This window comes from Eublepharis macularius, chromosome 9 (assembly GCF_028583425.1).
Source record: "Eublepharis macularius isolate TG4126 chromosome 9, MPM_Emac_v1.0, whole genome shotgun sequence".
Taxonomy (NCBI): Eukaryota; Metazoa; Chordata; class Lepidosauria; order Squamata; family Eublepharidae; genus Eublepharis; species Eublepharis macularius.
In genome coordinates, this window is record NC_072798.1 from 53628744 (window position 1) to 53647931 (window position 19188).

Sequence of the window (19188 nt, forward strand, 5' to 3'; positions counted from 1 at the left end):
CTAATAAAGTAACTTTAACTCATATACTGGAGTGTGTGCAGTGGAGTACTATGGGGATCTAACTGCCAGAACCAGACACATATCTTCTCTTTACTCACCACTGGTGGATGTATCTTCTATTAATCTTGTCTAACCCCATTAAACCATCTCCGCTTGTGGCCATCATTACCTATTTTCATAATTTAATTACTCATTGAGAACAGTACACTAGAAATAACAGAAAGATTAACATTACACTGGGGTGATCTCTCCATTCAGAAAGAAATCTGGTAACAGGATAAATAGAAGGGCTACTCAATACCTACTGTGCTCTGTTCTTTATAAATTGAATACATTTAGCCTTTCAAGTGATACTTTGAGATACAAAGGCAATAAAGATGTAAATTGCATTTTTGGATAACCAAGAGTACATCTGCATGGAGCATTTCCTGTTTTTATTCTCATTGGGATAGTGTTTTAACACTATTTAATTCTCAATATGGCCAAATCTTTGGATATTAAAATCCAGAGGCCATGGACATACCTTTCTACAAACCTGGGAGAAAAACCCTGATTTGCAGAAACATCTGAAATCTTTTTTAAAACGGGGGGAGGATTAACCCTGCAAATAATAAAAGCAGCAACTATACCTTTAAGAGACAAATGGCCTCTGCAGTGGGCATGGTGGGAGGTGCTAGGCAACCGCAATAGTATTATCCTTCTAGTATTGGTTTCTGTCAGAAAAGAAGCTGGGAGAGAGCCCTTTTCAGGGCTGTTTTGGTCTTCAACGGAAGAGTAACTGGGGCCAGGCTTCAAAGCAACCACTGGTTGCTTGATACCATGTGACTTGTATTACTCACCCAACAGTAGCTGCTTGCTACTATTCAACAGCAGCCACTCCACAAAAGCCAGTTTAGTGTAGTGGTTTGAGTTTCAGACTAGGATCTCAGAGACCCCGGTTTGAATCCTCACTCTGTTATGCAAGTTCAATGAGTGACCTTGGGTCACAGTCACATCTTTTCAGCCTAATTTATTTCTCAGGGCTTTTGTGAGGTTACAATGGAGAAAAATTATGTAAGCCACTTTGGGTCCCCATTGTAGAGAAAGGCAAGGGGCAAGAAGGTAAGAGAAAAGCAGGGACTAGGGGTGTGCACCCGAAAAATATTCAGAAAAACCTTCAGAAAAACCTGAAATCCAAAGCGGCAAGCCGCTTCAGATTTGGGTCTTCTAAGTCGCTTTGGTATGCTCTGTAAAGATTCGGAGCATACTGAAGTGATGGGGAAGGGGGGGACGTGGGATGCCCACCCCATACTTAAACTCCCACCCCCACCCTTAAAAACCATCCCCCTACTCCCTACCCCATTTACCTGGCCAGGTGGAAGGCTGGAGCCGTTGCTGCGCTGGCCAGTGGAGAAGGCCTTCTCTGCCACTGCGGCTGCGGACTGCTGGTGCGTCCACATGGGCAGAAAGCCTTCCCTGCTGCCACGCAGCCACAGCCAGTGCATCCAGCTGGCCAGCAGAGAGGGTCTTCCCCGATGCCGCCAACGTCATGCAGCCGTGGCCATCCCAGCCAGCTGGCCAGCAGAGAGGGCCGCCTCTTTCAGCACAGTGCCAGGTAAGTGGGGAGTAAGAGTAGAGAATGGGAAAGTTTAAAGGGCCCTTTCCTGCCACTTGCAAGCGGCAGGGCCCTTTAAAACTTCAGCCTGCCACCTGAAGTTTAAAGGGCCCTGCTGGTTGCAAAAGGGCCCTTTAAATTTAACCCCTGGGGTCCTGAAGCTTCCCGAAGCATTACAAACGCTTTGGGAAGCTTTGATTTGGGATTTCCCTAATCATGCTGGCCCCAATTCAGAAATACTGAAGCTTTCCAGTAGCTGATACCACACAACCGGGCCCATCTCGGCAGCCATCTCTGCACAATTAGGCAATAGTTTTCCCTGATAAAGGCTGTGAGGGAGCAGATAGAAGGGAAAGTTTTCCAGTTTTCCAGGGTGGACAGATAAAGACAAGTTGGCTGGTGGACAGGAAAGAGCAAGAAGCAGGATAAGGGAAGAGGCTCTTGGGGCTTTCAGCGAAGGGTAAGAGAAAATAGTGGAGGAAGGGAAATGAGATATCCCCCATAAATCCTTATGGGTCCTTTCTTGTAGTGATATATCTGCTGCTGCTGCTGATAATGATAAAAAGTCTGTCTGGGAGAGTGACATGGTGGCCATGAGTGAAGTGGCCATGGTGGCAAAGAATGTGGGCAAACATCCACACTTTCTCATCCAAACTTTCCACAAATCTGCTTGTTTAGTTTGGACAAACCTACAGCAGTGCAATGGAAAATTCAGACAGTGGATACAAGCATCAAGTAAAAGCCAAAATAAAAACTGCTGCAATTGGGGTGAAAGGAATTATGAAGCAAGCAATCTCTATGAAAGCAAATCCATATAAAGCAATGACAGGTGAAAGACTAAAAGAAAGATCAAAAGAGTAAACATTTCTTAAAGGAATAAGTGAGAGAGAGAATTACATTTTTGTGCACAGAGCTATGCACATAAATAAACTAAAAGTTTGAGAAAAGATCAGTAAATGTTCTTCTATATGACAATATGCATTAAAGAATGAGAAAATGAGAAAATGAGAAAAATAGGCTTTGTTTTATACTTCCTGAAGTGTGAGTCAGAACAAGATTGGAAATTATTCCTTTCATCTTTAGCTTGATAACTATCTAAATAAAAAAGAACCATGCTCTAAGGTCCTGGGGATACCACAGAACACAAATTAGCTTGGAAAAAATTGAGGGCTTCCTGTTTGACAACCCAAAACTCCATTTATTGTCAGAACACAACAATTTGTTTCCCTAGTATCATATTGGTTTTCAATAATAATTATAATTTTTTAATATGAATACTAACACATCTAGTGACAACTATAATATTTCATCTCCTGCCTGGAAATGCTTTCAACTATTTCAAAAAAGGAATTTATTTATTTATCTATCTATCAAGCTGCCCTTCAACCCAACTTAGGCGAACAATCAAAACATTAAAACAAGCTTAAAACTACATGCACACATTAAAAACAATTAAAATAAAATATATGAACACATAGACACATGAATGGGAAGGAGGGTTAGTGAGAGAACGTCAAACGAAACAGAACAGTCTTTACCCCACTCCCAGCAAAGACAATCATAAAGAGAGACAGACATCTGTTTCTGGGGATGTTTCCATCATTATTAAATTCTATACTGGCCAACTACCTAAAACACTAACGAACCCACATTATTTTTTTTTGGTCATGAGAATAACTGCTATAAACAATTTTTTTCTAGAAAAAATGTGTTGCTATGAGAGACAATCATTGTTCCCTCCCCTTCCAATTTCCCTTTCACTTGAAATTAAAGCTATTTACAGGGGTACTCTTGGAAGGGGAAGGGAATGAAGTGAGGAAAATGCAAACACTCTGATAACCCTCTTGAGTTGCTGTTTAGTCAAGAACGACTGTAATTCTTATCACTAAATCTAAGGAAGACCAAACAAATCTCAGCCATCCTTGTCACATTCCGTTTTTTCCCATCTGCTGCTTACCTCCAGGCCTCTTCTTGAAGAAGCGGATTTCCACCCAGAGACAATTCTCGTAGATTATGACAACCAGTAAGACATTGAACCACACTCTTAAGGTCTGCATATAATAAGAAAAGGGAAATATAAACTGAGATAATTCTATTATTTAATCTATTATCACATTATGGCTGTTCTTCATTACCATGTTATTGTAATGTATTGATTTTACCACGGGTTTTGTTTTGTATTATTTATTATTACTATTATTTATGGATGATATTGGAAGCAGCTTTGTGAATTCATATGTGTTAAAAGTGCATGATATAAATCTATTAAATAAATAATAAATGCTAACCCATTTAAGGTTAATAATAAATGCTAACCTATTTGAGGAAATTAAATCACAGATCTTTTCCATCTCTTGGAATGCTTGGGCACTATACTGAGTAAGCTGTTTGTCATAGCTCCAATGGGAGATGCCAGAAAAGACTTGTTGACTGAAAAAAATGTTACTTATCAAGTTTAAGAAGCCTTAACCAATTTGCTACACTGCATGTGTGCACTTCCCATATATGAATGTACAGAGGCCACAACGATGAGAACTGATGTTGTGTAGCAGTAGGTGTTAGAATGGGAATCTGGGAGACCTAGGTTTGAATCTCTGCTCAGCTATGGAAGCTCGCACGGTGACCGTGAACCAATCACACTTTCTCAACCTAGCCTACCTTGCAGGGTTGTTGTGAGAATAAAATGGAGAAGGGAAGAATAATGTAAGCTGCTTTGTGTCCCCACCGAGGAGAAAAGATAGGGCATAAATAAAAGTAAATAAATAAACAAAACTTAAAAACGGTAGATGCTATAAAACTTCTACAGTGTCTAAGCTATAATGCGTGATGCAGTCATACACTTTTGTTAACTCTCAGGTCTTGGGACTTTCATACTTCTCCACCACTTTCCCTTTCCCCTTTTTTACTATTTTTCACAAGACTTTACAATGGTTGAGACTTATGATGGGATGGCACCATCCTTAACTACGGTTCATGTTAAATAATGATTGCTGTTACCAGAGTTTTCAGACTAGTTTAAAGCCTGGCGTTAAATCCTGGTAAGAGTGGTATAGTTAGCACCTGATACTGTTTGTGTTCGTTTCAATCTTGGTTAAGGCTGGTAGGAATTTGTGCTAGGGAAGTCAGGAGCAGAGGAAGGGCCATGTAAATTTCTAGTTCACTCGCATTATGAATAGACTAACATTTCCACAGGAGCAAGAATTTCCCCTCACAGAGCATGACCCTCACTGTGGCTGACCGCCTCCCCCAAATCTTGTTCCTGGGAGGTTCCCTCTCCTCCAAGAACATGATATTGAGGGGCATTTGTGCTGCTGTGGGTTGGGAAAGGAGGGAAAACCGGGCTTCATAAGTAGAAATCCTTGTGGCTGAAAACATATCTAGCTCAGATTTAAGCCAATGGTTTGAGAAGGTGTATGTCAACTTTAACAACAGTATTCAAGAGCAGATGACAAAAGTTTACAGCCTCCTTTTGTATACATTTTAACACCATGTCACTTCCATGTTACAGTACAGCAGCTAAAATTCCTAGCAACAGTTCAAAGCCACTTCCCTACCGTTTATCTTTTATACTCACGTAACAAGCAGTTGTTGCTCACATCTAGCTTTTCCAATGACAGATAAGAAAAAAGAGGTGCAAGGTGTGTTAAGCTAAAAGAAAAAGAGCACAACATATTTAGAGAAGAATGCAGCTACAGCACTCTCAACAATGGAGGCATTAATGGAGGGGATGTATTGCAGAACAATGCTACCAACATTCAAGTATATATGTGTATTTTGTGATCAAATTGACTGCCAGTTAGTTATCCAAGAAGCTAGAAAGAAATTGTGAAAGTGTTTTAAACTCGACAACACTGATCAGGTTCACACACAGTATCATCAGAGCAGTGATTCTCAGAGGTAGTAAGGGTGAGTAGCTTAGAAAGCACCAGACTTCCATTGAAAGCATAGCTTCTCCATCATATTGTCCAGTAGTTGTGCCATTTATCACCCTCTTCTGTTCCCTCAAATCATGCAGTGGAGCTTGGACATACAAAGCTGTTTTATAAGTCAGATCATTGGTTTATCAAGGTCAATATGGTCTATTCGTCTGGCCAGGGTTTTCCAGAGTCTCAGGCAAAGACCTTTCACATCATCTACCACTTGATCCTTTTTAAATTGGAGATGCTGGGGAGTGATTCTGGGACCTTCTGCATGCAACACAGAAGCTCTGCCACTGAGCCATGATCCCTTTCTATAGAAGGTGCCAATGTTCTTTTTCTTCATTGATAGAATTAGGAAAAATGGAGAACCTGTTATTTTCTACAAAATAGCTAGTCACTGGGTTATATTAATTTTTCCACTCAGGCTGAAGTTGTTATAGCCTAGTTAAGACTTGAGGAGACTGAGAGAGCTGTTTACTTGCCTTAAGGAAAGCTTAGTATTAAGAACCACCCTACCCAGAGAGATTAGTAACTGTAGAATCTTGACCCTTGCACCATCTGCTTACATTATGGCATATAACTCAGAGCATTCGAAGGGCTCAAACTGCTTTCTGCGCAGGTGGGATTTTTTACCTCAAAACATAACTTCATTTTACAATAACTTAGATTTTCATTTGTCTTGTTATTGCATGAATGAATGTTCTTTTTTAACATGTTAACCTTCTTTCCAGAAAATGTAAATAGAACAGACTTCGATAGTTCTATAAATAATTGTGATAAGGGATTGGCTCCTACATTTAATGGTGACACTTTCCTCTGTTAGAAGGAGTTCTCATTGATGCAAGAGGCTTTTCTACTAGAAGCAGACCCTCTTGTGTCAATGAAAAGCCTCTTGCAGCAAAGGAGTGTCACAGTTAGAAGAAAAGTTCCATACAGTTCTGTCAAATATGTGGTAGTGATTTCTAATTTATCAACTGTGCTTGCACCTAGAATTCTAGCAGCATTGATCACATATGCATTCATATACAGGAAAACATTGTGGTGAAAAAAATCCCATGGGTTGCCTCTGAAATGGTAATTCTACCTTCCAAAATATAGCTAACAAAAGGAAAGCAATGATAGCAAGGCAGAAGCAAGGCTTTGGTATGTTATTGATGATTCTTGCTTTATACTTTTGTGGAAGGACATAGAAAAAACAAAATATTAAAGACTAACTTTCTAAAACTACAAAAGGTACTATTTCCAGAAACAAGTTTTTCAAAATAATTCTTTGAAGAATTATTTTGAATTTTGAATAATTTAAATTATTCAAATTTATTTTGAATAATTTAAATTATTCTTCAAAATAATTCTTTGAAGAATAATTTTTTTTCTGAAAAAAGAATGATTAATGATTTATAAGTTGAGGCGTGTTCTTTTTTGGATTTCATTTCTTCCTCCTTGTCCCATTCCCACACACATACTTCTGCTCTCATTTACAATAACATCTGTGCTCTAAGATTTACTAACCTCAGAATTCTTATGTGAATTTGTCAGACCTTGAACATCTTCTAAAAACAGTCCTTTTGTGGGAGTGTGTTTATGTGCACATGGGGGGAGGAGGAATTAACTCAATAGTCTGATTGTTAATTCATTACTTTTACAATTTTTACATGCTTCCCTCACCTTTGAGGATAGGACAGAAATTGTGCCCCATCCTAAGCACTGGCAAAAAAGAGCTTAGGATAATGACTAAGTTCTATGCTGGTGTATCTGCAAGTTACACTGATATAGCCCAAAGATATGAACAGCATTCAAAGTTAGTGCCACTATATTCAAGACTGGGAGCTTGGGTGTCTTACTTGCTTTTCAAAACTAAAAGTCTGGTCCTGTACACTAGTTGCACACAAGACAGACTTTTTTTTTCAATCTGTCATTCTATAACTTCTCTTTCACTGGCGGTCTTTGTCTTTCTTTTTTTTTTCTTAAAAAAAAAAGAAAATTCAAACCAGAAAGACAAAGGACATTACAGAAAACTTAATACCACTTGACCTTGTCCTACAGCCCTGGGCATTAAAAGGATATAAATTACAAAGACGACACAAAAATAAGAGATATTTTTAAAAATCCAATGGCTTCCTTTTCTGGTATCATTTAGAGCAGGAGCAGGACAAATATAGCAAGGGAAGTTCATGAGAAGGAAGTGAAATTGAAACAAACTTAAAAAGTAAAAGGTATCCAGTAAAGGCGTGGGGGGAGGGAAGCAGGTAAGGTGCTAAAGTTTGCACATTGGATGCAGACTTAAATCCAAAACCAGTTATTACATTTGTGTGTTATGCAGACAGGCTATGGATGTTAGTGGATTTTCTTTAGAGGAGCTAAAACTAAAATTTAGATATTGTAATTGATGTGTTGCATTATTATCCATAACAAGAAAATAGTCACTTTCACAGTGTTAATACTATGATATACAGCAGTTACAAAATTCACTTTCATTTAAATAAAGTAATAAAATAAAATTATATAATATTTTATTCTTTTAATTGCACATCTGGCACAGTATTCACTACTGCATTATTCAGGCAAAGGTAAGCGGGTGGGGGGGGTGGTCCACATTTAATGGGAAAGTTAAGACTGTTCTTAAATTCCTCATAATGTAATCAATTGAATTTAAGAAGACCCTGGGATGGGTTCAAAGGACCCTTTCACTGTGAGAGTCTTCCTTCAAAAGAAGGCTGCCACTGTTGGAAGAGCATCATTTAGAAGGAAAAAAACCTCTTTGTTTCTAGCCCTTTTACTTTGGCTGGATCTTGCTCTAGCTTAACTAACATTAATTACCCCCCCAAAAATGTGTTACACCTATTATGTTATGACAATGTCTTCGGATCAGTAAGTAATAAACACAGGACACTGTTCCCAAGGCGTGATTGCTGAATGGTTTCCTTTTCAGGCCACTTCATCAATTCTAATTAATTAATGAATTAATTTGAGAACCAGTTTGATGTAGTGGTTAAGAGCAGCAGGACTATAACCTGGATAAACGGGGTTGAATCTTCACTCCTCTGCTTGAAGCCAGCTGGGTGACCTTGGGTCAGTCACAGCTCCTCCAGAGCTCTCTCAGCCCCACCCACCTTACAGGGCGACTGTTGTGGGGGTAATAATAACATACTTTGTAAACCGCTCTGAGTGGGTGTTAAGTTGTCCTGAAGGGCAGTATATACATTGAATGTTATTATTAATTATTATTATTCGACTAACTCAAAAATACCTTTGCCTCAACCCAATGGGTAGCAGCATATGGGCCTTGTCTTCAGAATTCTTAATAGGTAGAGTTCTCACATGGTGAGAGTAACGTAGTGAAGCTCTGAATGTATGAAAAGAATGCAGTCCACAAAGGATTTGCATTTTTTTTGGCTATCAGTTTGGGACAAACTATAACTCATACAACCAATAGTATATACTGCACCATTAAATCAGCAATCAGCATTATTGGGCAAGAAGTAGTAACTCTTCCTCTTCCTTGATGAGAAGAAAGAGGGCAAAGCATCCCAGGAGAGTGAACACTGACTGCTGTTTGGAGGGAAGGAAGGGTGGTAGAGATACTGCTTAGCAACTTGTTGACCCACTCTCTCGGCCACCCCCCTTCTCTCTTTTTTAGAGCTACTGCTCATAGTGACTGTTACCACTAGCTCACTGGATAGAGCAACCATTGCAGCAAACTCTTTAGTCATGGCCATTAATGCATGAGGACAAGGCAATGGTGACAGATAGCAGCAGCTCCCATCACCCATCTGTATCTGAAAAAAATGAATGGTAGAGTGAGAAGATGGGGCCCACCAGCAAGCATCTTGTTATGCCCCCCTCCCCAAAACCTGGAATCAGGCATCTCTGATGAACAGGGCAAGGCAGTATACATGGGGAGGAAGACCATTAGAGATGAATCTTTTGATGCCACTCTGCCATTTTATATATAATCCATAAGACTCATTAGCAAAATGAGTAGTCCTAGAAAAAGCTGTTCTGTGCTGTTTCCAGGAACAACGTTGTATGTGGAGAGTGGCTAAAAAAGTATTTAATCAATTATTTGCACAGACAACCCTCCCTCTAACTGATAAGCTATTTCCTGTGGAAATAGAAAGTCAGATCTTGCTTCTTGCCAGCAGAAAGAGAGATGTGCAAGTTATGTGGAACAAAATGCATGGACTTAACCCCAGTCCAGCAAATTAAGTTCCATAATTTATGGTACAGGCATTGGGATTGGAAACACATTTTTGTGCTCCAGTCTTTCTCTACTGAAGTACACAGCTATCAGAATAAAGTCCTGGCTCTCTTGATCCTTGCCCTTTCAGCACAAGTTTCCTGTTCTTGAAGAAGCTTGCAGCCATGACAGGCTATGGTCAGCAACCTGGATGTGTACTTAAGGAGGACTGAGGCATGCCAATTTTTTTTACAAGAGATACAATAGTGCCTTCAGCAGTGCACTTTGGATAGGGGGAACATGTATGGGTAGCTCTTCCTTGGAACTATATGCAAGTCTTCCATATTTAAGTCAAGACCACTTAAATGTGCTATAGAAACCTAGATGTAAATTGAAGATGTATGTTTGCATCACAAACTACTACTTTGCTGTCATTTTGCAATGTGATTTGAGGTAGGTGTATGCCAATAAGTGGAATATACTGTCCAAAGAGATCTAATTGGTTGAGGAACCAGGAAACTTGTTTCCTGTATGCTTGCATGCATGAATCTCCAGTATAAAACATGCAGTAAAACAGAGCAACCCTTCCTGATTACATGTAAAATGGCTGTCTCTATGGCCCAACTTGGAAAATGTCCTGAAAGGCATTCAGATTTCACACACACACACACACACACACACACACACACACACACACACACACACACACACACACACACACACACACACACACACACACACACACAGAGAGAGAGAGAGAGAGAGAGAGAGAGAGAGAGAGAGAGATTATTGCCCCACTCAAATTACAGTACTCAGCGCTGGTGCCATTGACGGGGTTCCTATTCCTAGTGCCATTGATGGGGTTTAGATCAATGATTTGCTGAGCATGCTTAAAAAAAACACATCAGACAATGGGAAAACACGATAGTCTTGCATATTTATTAAAATAAGAGAATCAGTGCAGAGAAAGTGGGTCAGATCCAAAGATTCTCTTTCACTGAGGAGTCTTCCTCTGACACAGGAAGCCTACCTCCAATAGAGGAAGATTCCTTGCTTAGTGGAATCCAACCAAATGTCTTCCAAACTCTCAACCATAGTTTAGAAACTGGTAGCACTGATTAGGTTCACACATGCCTCCTCCTGGGGCTCAAAAGCTCCTCATCCTCTGTCCTGCTCAAATGACCCTCCTTCCCCATTCAGCACTAACAATAATTAGTGTTACATCTCAAGTTGAATAGAACACTAATCACAGCTTTAAGCTAGAGTATGAAATCATGGTTAGAAGTGGGTTTTTAAATTGTGTTTGAAAGCTATAGTTAGTGTTCAGCTTCATAAGGGCATAATCCTTACCCAAGTTAATGCAGAAATTAGAAGAGTGGGATGACTTGAGAGGAGAAGAACACGCTGATTCCAGTGGGCTAGCTATGTTAGTTTATTGTAGCAAAACAAAACACAAGCCCAGTGGCACTTTAAAGACTACCAACAGTTATTCTAATATGAGCTTTTGTGAGTCTGAACTCTTGTTCAGATACATATCGTAGATGTCTGTCTCATGAGGTCTGTCTCATGAAAACTCAAACTAGACTAAATGTTGGTAGTCTTTAAGGTGCCATTGGACTTCTGTTTGGTTGAAGAACGTAGGAAGGAAGGGAAAGGAGGAATCTGAGAAGCTCCCAATTGATGGTAATTCCTCAAAATGGAAGAATAATTTCTAATAATTATGAGAAAAAGCATTGTGTTTATATAATCATATATGTGTGCTAAATACAGAGATCTGAAATATGTATGTCTGATTAGCAACAGAGCCCGTTGAGAGAAGAAGAGCCCCCTCTCCCAGTATGGCCTTCCAGTCAGCTCTGCAGCCCCTCAGAGGCCTGCCACAGGTGGCACGGAGACCTGGTGCAGACCTCCCAATGCCCCACAGCAGCCCTGCCAGGTCGCTGGGCTGCGCTGTCGACTCACTTTTATCCTTGTGCAGGTGCACCTGTAGGCTCTTCAGTGCACCTGTGCCAGGATAAAAAGTGAGTTGTTGTATGATAAAATGGATGCAAAATTTTGGGGGATGTATTCCGATGGATTTATGGGAAAATTTATGGACTAAAGACATAAAATTTACAGGCTACCAGGTACTGAGAGAAAATTGGTATAAAATGTTTCTTTAGATGGTACATTACTCCCAAAGATATTGCAAGGACTAGTAATGGTTACAGTGGACATTATTTGCAGGAAAATGGAAAACCGATGCTTGCGCTGGTCTCCCAGAGTGGAGAAATAAGGTTCATGAATACGCTTCAATGGCCAAACAGACTACCTACTTACAAAATAGGCCGATAACCGACTTCTGGAAAAAATGGAAGGATTTCTTTGATTATTTAGGTTAAACTAATTGCTATCGTAGCTTAGAGGGAGGGAGGGAAGAAGAGAGAAGGAGAAATGTTATGTATTTAGGTTCAGGGAAGCCAAATATGTAATAATTACTTTATTAGTTTAAAGAAACTTAAATGTTCTGCTTGTTTTATTCCCAAGTCCGTACTGTTTAGATATTTATTGGTTGTATAAGATTGTATAATTTTCAATTTACTGTCTAATTTAGATTTTGCATAACTTTTATACTATGCACTTACTTTATTCTGTTTTTTTCTTACTTTCTTTTCTTTTCTTTAAATAAAATGTTTAATTTTTTTTTTAAGCGAGTCATCACCAATACAGCTCAGCTTTTATATAGGGGGATTTGGTGTGGATGTAACATTCCCAGAACTCTTATCAATGGCACCAAACCATTTATTACAACATTTATTATGTGGACAATGTTAGGAGTTACTCATGAATATTTTGTGAAGACTAACACTAGTGAGCATCTATGTTCAAAAATCATCTGTTCCTACTACAGTCAAAGTGTTATCATCTTCTATTACTGGTAAATTAAGCTTGCATGCATGGAGCTTTATTCTTAAGAAATATGTGCATTCACAATCCTAGCATTCATAGGAGCCTCCTGTAATCAACACAAAGGAAGTGACACTCAATGCACACTCTAAAGAAGAAATCACACAACTGTATCAGCTGCAGGATGAAAGAAAAGAAACAGCTTTTCTTTCAACAGCTTATTTCATTACATTCAATCCTTCTGTATAGAACATCCAATTACTTATGCCATAGCAAAGACATATGGAGCTGCTTAGAACATTGGCATATTGGTAAAGAGACTACAAAAATCAACTGCTGAAATACTAGGCTTCCTATTGCTTTAATCATCTATTTTGCTATTTTTGTCATCCATTGCAGCTATATTTATCATCATGTCTATCCATTTGTCCTCATTCTCAATTCTGCACAAAGGATTTACGTACAGACACTGACACAGTCAGCAGAGGTGTGTGAACCTTTTCCTGCAAGGAATGTCAGCCAAATATCTGCTCAGTTATGATAAAGTGCTTACTTCCACACAATAGGAAGCATTTCACCAGCTGTATTTTACAATATAAAAAGGGGGGAGATCTCTGCTGGTATCCATATAGTTTGGAGGCAGAGCATGGACTTTGAATGCAGGTCTCATTTGATTGCACCTCAAGTTTTAAAATGCTGGAATGTTTGGAAAATAGCTCCACTGAACAATCAAAACAGGTGATACTAGTTGGTTGGTTAGAATCAGTAGCTTGGATTCTGCTGAAAAAGTCCTGGGACAGAAAGAGTCCAGTAGCACCTTTAAGACTAACCAATTTTATTTTAGCATAAGCTTTCGAGAATCAAGTTCTCTTCGTCAGATGCCTGATACAGCTGTAAATGTAGTACAGCCTTTTTACCTCCCTTTACTGCCCGAAGTGCCCCCAGAAATGTTATTACTGAGGACAGCCAGAATTGGCATGATATTGGCAGGACTTATGAGGTACTTTCAAATGAAAAAAACCCTTTCAAATCAAGAAGAGGAGATAAAAAAATAAAGGGGAAGGAAGAAGGCATATAAAAATTAAAAAATGATTAAGAAAATATAAATACTGATAATTAGAATTCACTTGAGTTGCCATTATTTTAGGCCAAACTTTCCAAAAGTTTGTACAAAATTTAATACAGCTATGATTGTGTTCTGTTTTATCTGTTTTGGATTTTTCAAGACAGCAGTGAAAACTGAAATAGCTTGTAAAATAATGTGATTTAGTGGTGTTCAATTTAATATGGGATGCGTTGGCATTTATTATTTGTTCTGAACACACAGCACTTGAGAGTATATGGTTGAAGTTCTTCAATGTCAGGGAACTCTGAGATCACAAGGTAGTAAACGTTGAGATTAAGGAACTGAGAGGACTCATAAAAATATTGGTTGTGATGCATACAATAATTTCAATTGGGAAATGCATTGTAAGGAAGTTTTTATTAAATGAGGAAAATATTTCCTCATGAAGCTCTAAAGTTTCAACACTGTTCACTCAGCATAAATCTTGTTTAACAATTAACATAACATACTTAAATTCTATGGGATTCTCTAGAAATCTGTATAGGCTGTCCATTTAAAAAAAATTACAGAGATACAAAGATTGTGAATGAAACAGTGATACTTCCAGACCAGAAATTTCTGAGTTTAAACTCAAGTCACCACACACAATGATTCTATTTTTACAACAACAACAAACCAGGTACCAAATAATCCAGATTTTGTAATTACTCCTTCACCTCACTACAGATGACATTTACAGGCTAAATCAATGACATTTTAGAAATTGTGGTGTGGCAGCTTTCAAGTAAGTAGCACAGAAACAGAAATGGTATATCAACTTCTAAAAATTCTTGGGAAATGGCATAAGGGTTCCCCCCCCCCTTTCCTTACAATAGTAAATGTTATGATAGCTTCCAGTCTGATTATCAAACACAGTTTTCACCACTTTGTTGAATTCCCCCCCACCCACCCCCATATCGCCATTTTTTTCCGACTTACCTGTTTTGTGAGAAGGAAAGTGTCTGAAGCAAAGGCAGCCAACAATTAGAAAATTTTTCGAAGGCTGAGATGCTGTTGTCCTCCAAGTATAATTCTCTTAACAAAACATGATTTTCCAAGCTGGGGAACTAAACATAAATTGGCAACATATTAGAAATATTCAAGCAGGAGACCAACAAGAAATTGCATGAGGCATCTAATTTTCCTCTTAGCAATTATTTCCTCTTTTCCTTTCCTGAAAGCCCCATAGCCTCTCCCCTCTCCCTACTTCCTTCTCTTCTTCCCACATACCAGGCAACCTTTATCTGCCTTCCCATCTTCAGCCTCAGCTTTCCCTCCACCTTTCCCACTGGTAGCCTCTATCCAGAAAAAACTATGGCCTATTTGTTCAGTGCTGGCCACCAGTCTGGGCCCTGTTGCACAGTGCTGGCTGGTGAGCCATGTCCAGTTTTGCGGTGCCAGCTGCTACACTATACCCAGTTATACAGTGACAAACCTGCAAGGACTTTTAGAGGGCACCTCATTTCTCCTATATCCCCTTCCCCACAATACTTCCTCTTTCCCTCTTACATTCAAACCCTATATGGTCACATTTTCCTGCTTCCTTCTCTCCTTCTCACCCAGCAACCAACCTACCTTTTATCTGTTCCCCATCTTCAGATATACATTATTTATATACTTCATTTATATTCTGCCTTTCTTCACAATGCAACAGTCTATGCAATGGTCACCTCCAGGCTAGACTATTGCAATTCACTCTACGCTGTTGCTGGGCTGCCCTTCGGCCTGACCTGGAAGTTATAGCTGGTCCAGAACGCAGTAGCACGTGTCCTTACTGGAACACCAATCCAAGTGCAAATTCATCCTGTGCTGTGCCAGATGTAGTGGCTCCCAGTGGAGTTCCGGATCTGGTTCAAGCTGTTAACCTTGATTTTAAAGCCCTTCACGGACTGGGACCTGCATACCTGCAGGACCGCCTCTTCCATTACCTCTTCCAAGCAACTCCTGGCGGTTCCTGGCCCGAAGGACATCTGTCTGGCCTCAACCAGGACCAGGGCTTTTTCTACCCTGGCCCTGGCCTGGTGGAATGTTCTCCCTCTGGAGATCCAAGCTGTGTGGGACCTGTTACAGTTCCGCAGAGCCTTTAAAATGAAGATGCTCTGCTGGGCCTTTGGCTAAGGGCCAGTAGGTGTCCTTCTTACACCTAAGACCATCACTTTTTCTGGGACTGCCCTCGGCCACGTGCTATGCCCATATATATGCCCATGTACGGATTCCAAACTGTTTATTTAAATAGCCTGCGCCTGGACTATTTTAATGATTGTTTTAAGATTATTATTGATTTTATAGTTTTATAATTAACTCCTTGTATTTTATGAATGTTGTGAGCTGCCCTGAGCCCATTTGTGGGGAGGGCAGGGCATAAATCAAATCAAATCAAATCAAATCAAATCAAATCAAATCAAATCAAATCAAATCAAATCAAATCAAATCAAATCAAATCAAATCAAATCAAATCAAATCAAATCAAATCAAATCAAATCAAAAATAAATAAATAAATAAACAATGGGGTCTGAAACCATTAAATCATTCTCCTCTCTTCCATTTTACCCTCCCAACAATCCTATGAGGTAAGTAAGGATGAAAATATGTAACTGGCCCAAGTTCATGTTGTGAGTTTTCAGAGTGGCGATTCAAACCCGGGTATCCAAGAAACATATCTGAAACTCTAACCGATACACCACACTGGCTTTCATGGGACAGCTGTTGTCGAATAGTATCAAGGAGCCAGGCCTGAGTAAGTCATGCAAATCTGGTGGTAGCAAGTCACCCCAAGGTTGCTGACAGGCATGCTCAAAATGACTTCCTCCTCAGAGGCAAAAACAGCCCTGGAAAGAACCTTATCCCTCCCCCAGCCTTTTAGTGAAAAAAACCAAGGCTTGAAGTCCAGCAGTACTGTGTGGTTGCCTAGAAGCAGCCACTGAGAGCATTAGTTTCTTAAAGCTACAGGCACTGTCTCTGTTAATTTGAGGGGGTTAACTTCCCACTGTATTTTTCTTTTAGATTTCAGATTTTTCTGCAAACCTGTGGCATTTTTAGGTTTGTAGGAAGATCTGTCATGTCTGTTCATGTCTCCAGTCTCCAGATTTAAGCATCCATAGATTTGGCCACACTGAGAATTAGATATATTTATTATACTACACAGAGTAGCAAGTGACTTTAAGCCTTTAAGGTCATGGCACTTTTTTAGTTTTCCAATATAGCAGAATTGGTCAAAGCAATATGTATAAATAATATGTTTTTATAGTTGACTTTTAAAAAGATTAGAAAGACCTGGATCTCTGTAAGAAAGACTAATAACAAAAATATTAATAATAGCTATTAGCTATGATAACTAAATGAAAACTCCATGTTCAGAAGAAGAAACATTCATATGGAACACAAGGGATGGGGGGAGTGGAAATTACATAAAGTGGAAATGGTTGAACCTAACTAATATGTTTGCAGACAGTTTAGATATGCCTAGAGAAATAACAAAACTTGGAATGATGGCTGTATTTCTTGCCATTAAACTAAAAGTTTGTTCTTTGGGACCTGCACAAGAATATTAAAGTTTGAACGCTGCTATCCATTCCACTGATGGTGGCTCTTTCCTTATGCTGATGTAAGAGGCTCTTCTGGAAAAGCCTCTTACATCAGTGACAGGCTACTTGCGTGGGAGGAAAGGAGCTACTGATCCACAGGACTGATCCATAGGATCATAGTGGGACTGATCCATAGGATCCAACCCATTGTGCAACAGGATTTGAGTCCTGTGTCACTTTAGAGATGAACAAGATTTTCACGGTATAAGCTGTTGAGAGTCAAAGCTCCATTCATCAGATAGCCTGAAACTTGTTGGTCTCTAAGATGCCACTGGACTCAAATTCTGCTGTTCTACTGCAGACCAATATGACTACCTACCTGAAACTCATTATGCAAATGTTCAGTTGGCCTGATCGCACTGAAGAACTAACCATCTTCCCACCGCTAGTTGTTTAATTAAAATGTTACGTTCTAGGAACCAAATCATTCAAGTCAACCCCCACCCACCTTTCTCTGCAAGTTTTGTCCCCTTAGTATTTAGTCCATCTTAAGGACTTCATTCCATCTTTAATATATGTATGATAATAAAACAAATGTTCACCAACTTAAAACTTGGTGCATTTTTCTTATAATTAACAAGATAGCTTCACTGATATGATTTTTAAGATTGACAGTCAGCTGATGCTTAAAGTTGTATTTACAATAAATCAATGTGGGTCTAGTCTGTAGGTTCCAATGAAGAAAAAGGGACCTAATATAACTGCGTAGAATCACACTCTCCCTCCTAACACTATCTGAAAGAGGGAGAAAGCTCCCTCTCTTCTCGCCTTCAGCAGTAGCCATCTTGACAGCAGCTGCTGCCAGAGTAAACGAGGAATACTTACTGAAAAAGACAGTGGCAATGGCCGAGGACTTGACAGATATATTGGGAAGAGGACACAAAGATAGCTTTTGCCCTCTCAAGGGGAGTTGAGAGAGAAAAAAGAATTATCCTCTGTACATTCACAAAGAAGTAAGCTTCACAGAATACAGTGGACTTTTATTCAGGTCATCAGATGTAGGACTGGGCTGTTACCAATACTGTCATCCTAAACAGTATTATACCCTTCTAACCCCATTGACTTCATGGATTTAGAAGAATGTAAATCTATTTAGGACTGCATTATTGATCTTCATCCTGCTCATCTGACTTCCTATTTCTGTACAATATATGAAAATATCATAAGGTATTATGAACATGAATAAAAACTACCTAACAAATTATAAAACACACAGTTTGGCATAGTGGTTTTGAGAAGATTAGAATGTATTAAAGTAACCTTTTATATACCTAAATCTGACAATCTTTCTAAAGATATTCAGCTCTGATCCCTTGTACTAATTGCATTGGATATGGACTGAAAATGTAAAATAATCCATATAAAGTCAATAATTTTACCTCACTGAGATTGTTCCCCTGTAACTTCAGAATCTGTAGAAGACCACAGTTTTCAATGCCTTCAATGTGGGTTAAATGATTAAAGGAGCAATCTATATATATAAGAGTCGGAGAATCAGACAGTCCTTTGGTGCTGATCAACTGATTGTGATTTACAACCAGTCGCTGGAGATTTTTCAATGACTCTAAACCACCTAAAAACACAACATTTTGAAGCATATTAAATTACATTACTGAAAATATTCAAAAATGCAATAAGTATATTTCAACATCTTCAATACAACAGGAATTAATGTGCCCATGCTTCAGAATTTCTACTTTTTATAAAGTATTTCCTGAATTTCATTCCTGAACATTTTTGAGAATCAGAAAACATTAATGTACCTGGCTTACAGAATATAAATCTAAACTTCATATCATAAACACACACAGTTGTGTGTATAGGGCATGTAGGTGTTTTCCAGCATGTGATCCAAGGATTCTCTTCTGCTAAGTGAGGAAGCCTCTGTAAAAGGAAGACTCCTTATGTCTGAGGAACGATG

The 19188-nt window shown here is 39.1% G+C and overlaps 1 protein-coding gene across 1 annotated transcript in view; it reads right to left on the reverse strand.

The window, feature by feature from the left end:
• LRRIQ1 (leucine rich repeats and IQ motif containing 1) overlaps window positions 1-19188 on the reverse strand; it is a 159177-nt gene that overhangs the window by 117545 nt on the left and 22444 nt on the right. Inside the window, exons 11-14 of the mRNA XM_054989427.1 lie at window positions 18647-18840; window positions 14622-14749; window positions 5169-5242; window positions 3552-3645 (exon numbers count right to left, since the gene is read on the reverse strand). Of these exons, the coding sequence (XP_054845402.1) occupies window positions 3552-3645; window positions 5169-5242; window positions 14622-14749; window positions 18647-18840 (490 nt within the window). The remainder of the gene's footprint in view (window positions 1-3551; window positions 3646-5168; window positions 5243-14621; window positions 14750-18646; window positions 18841-19188) is intronic.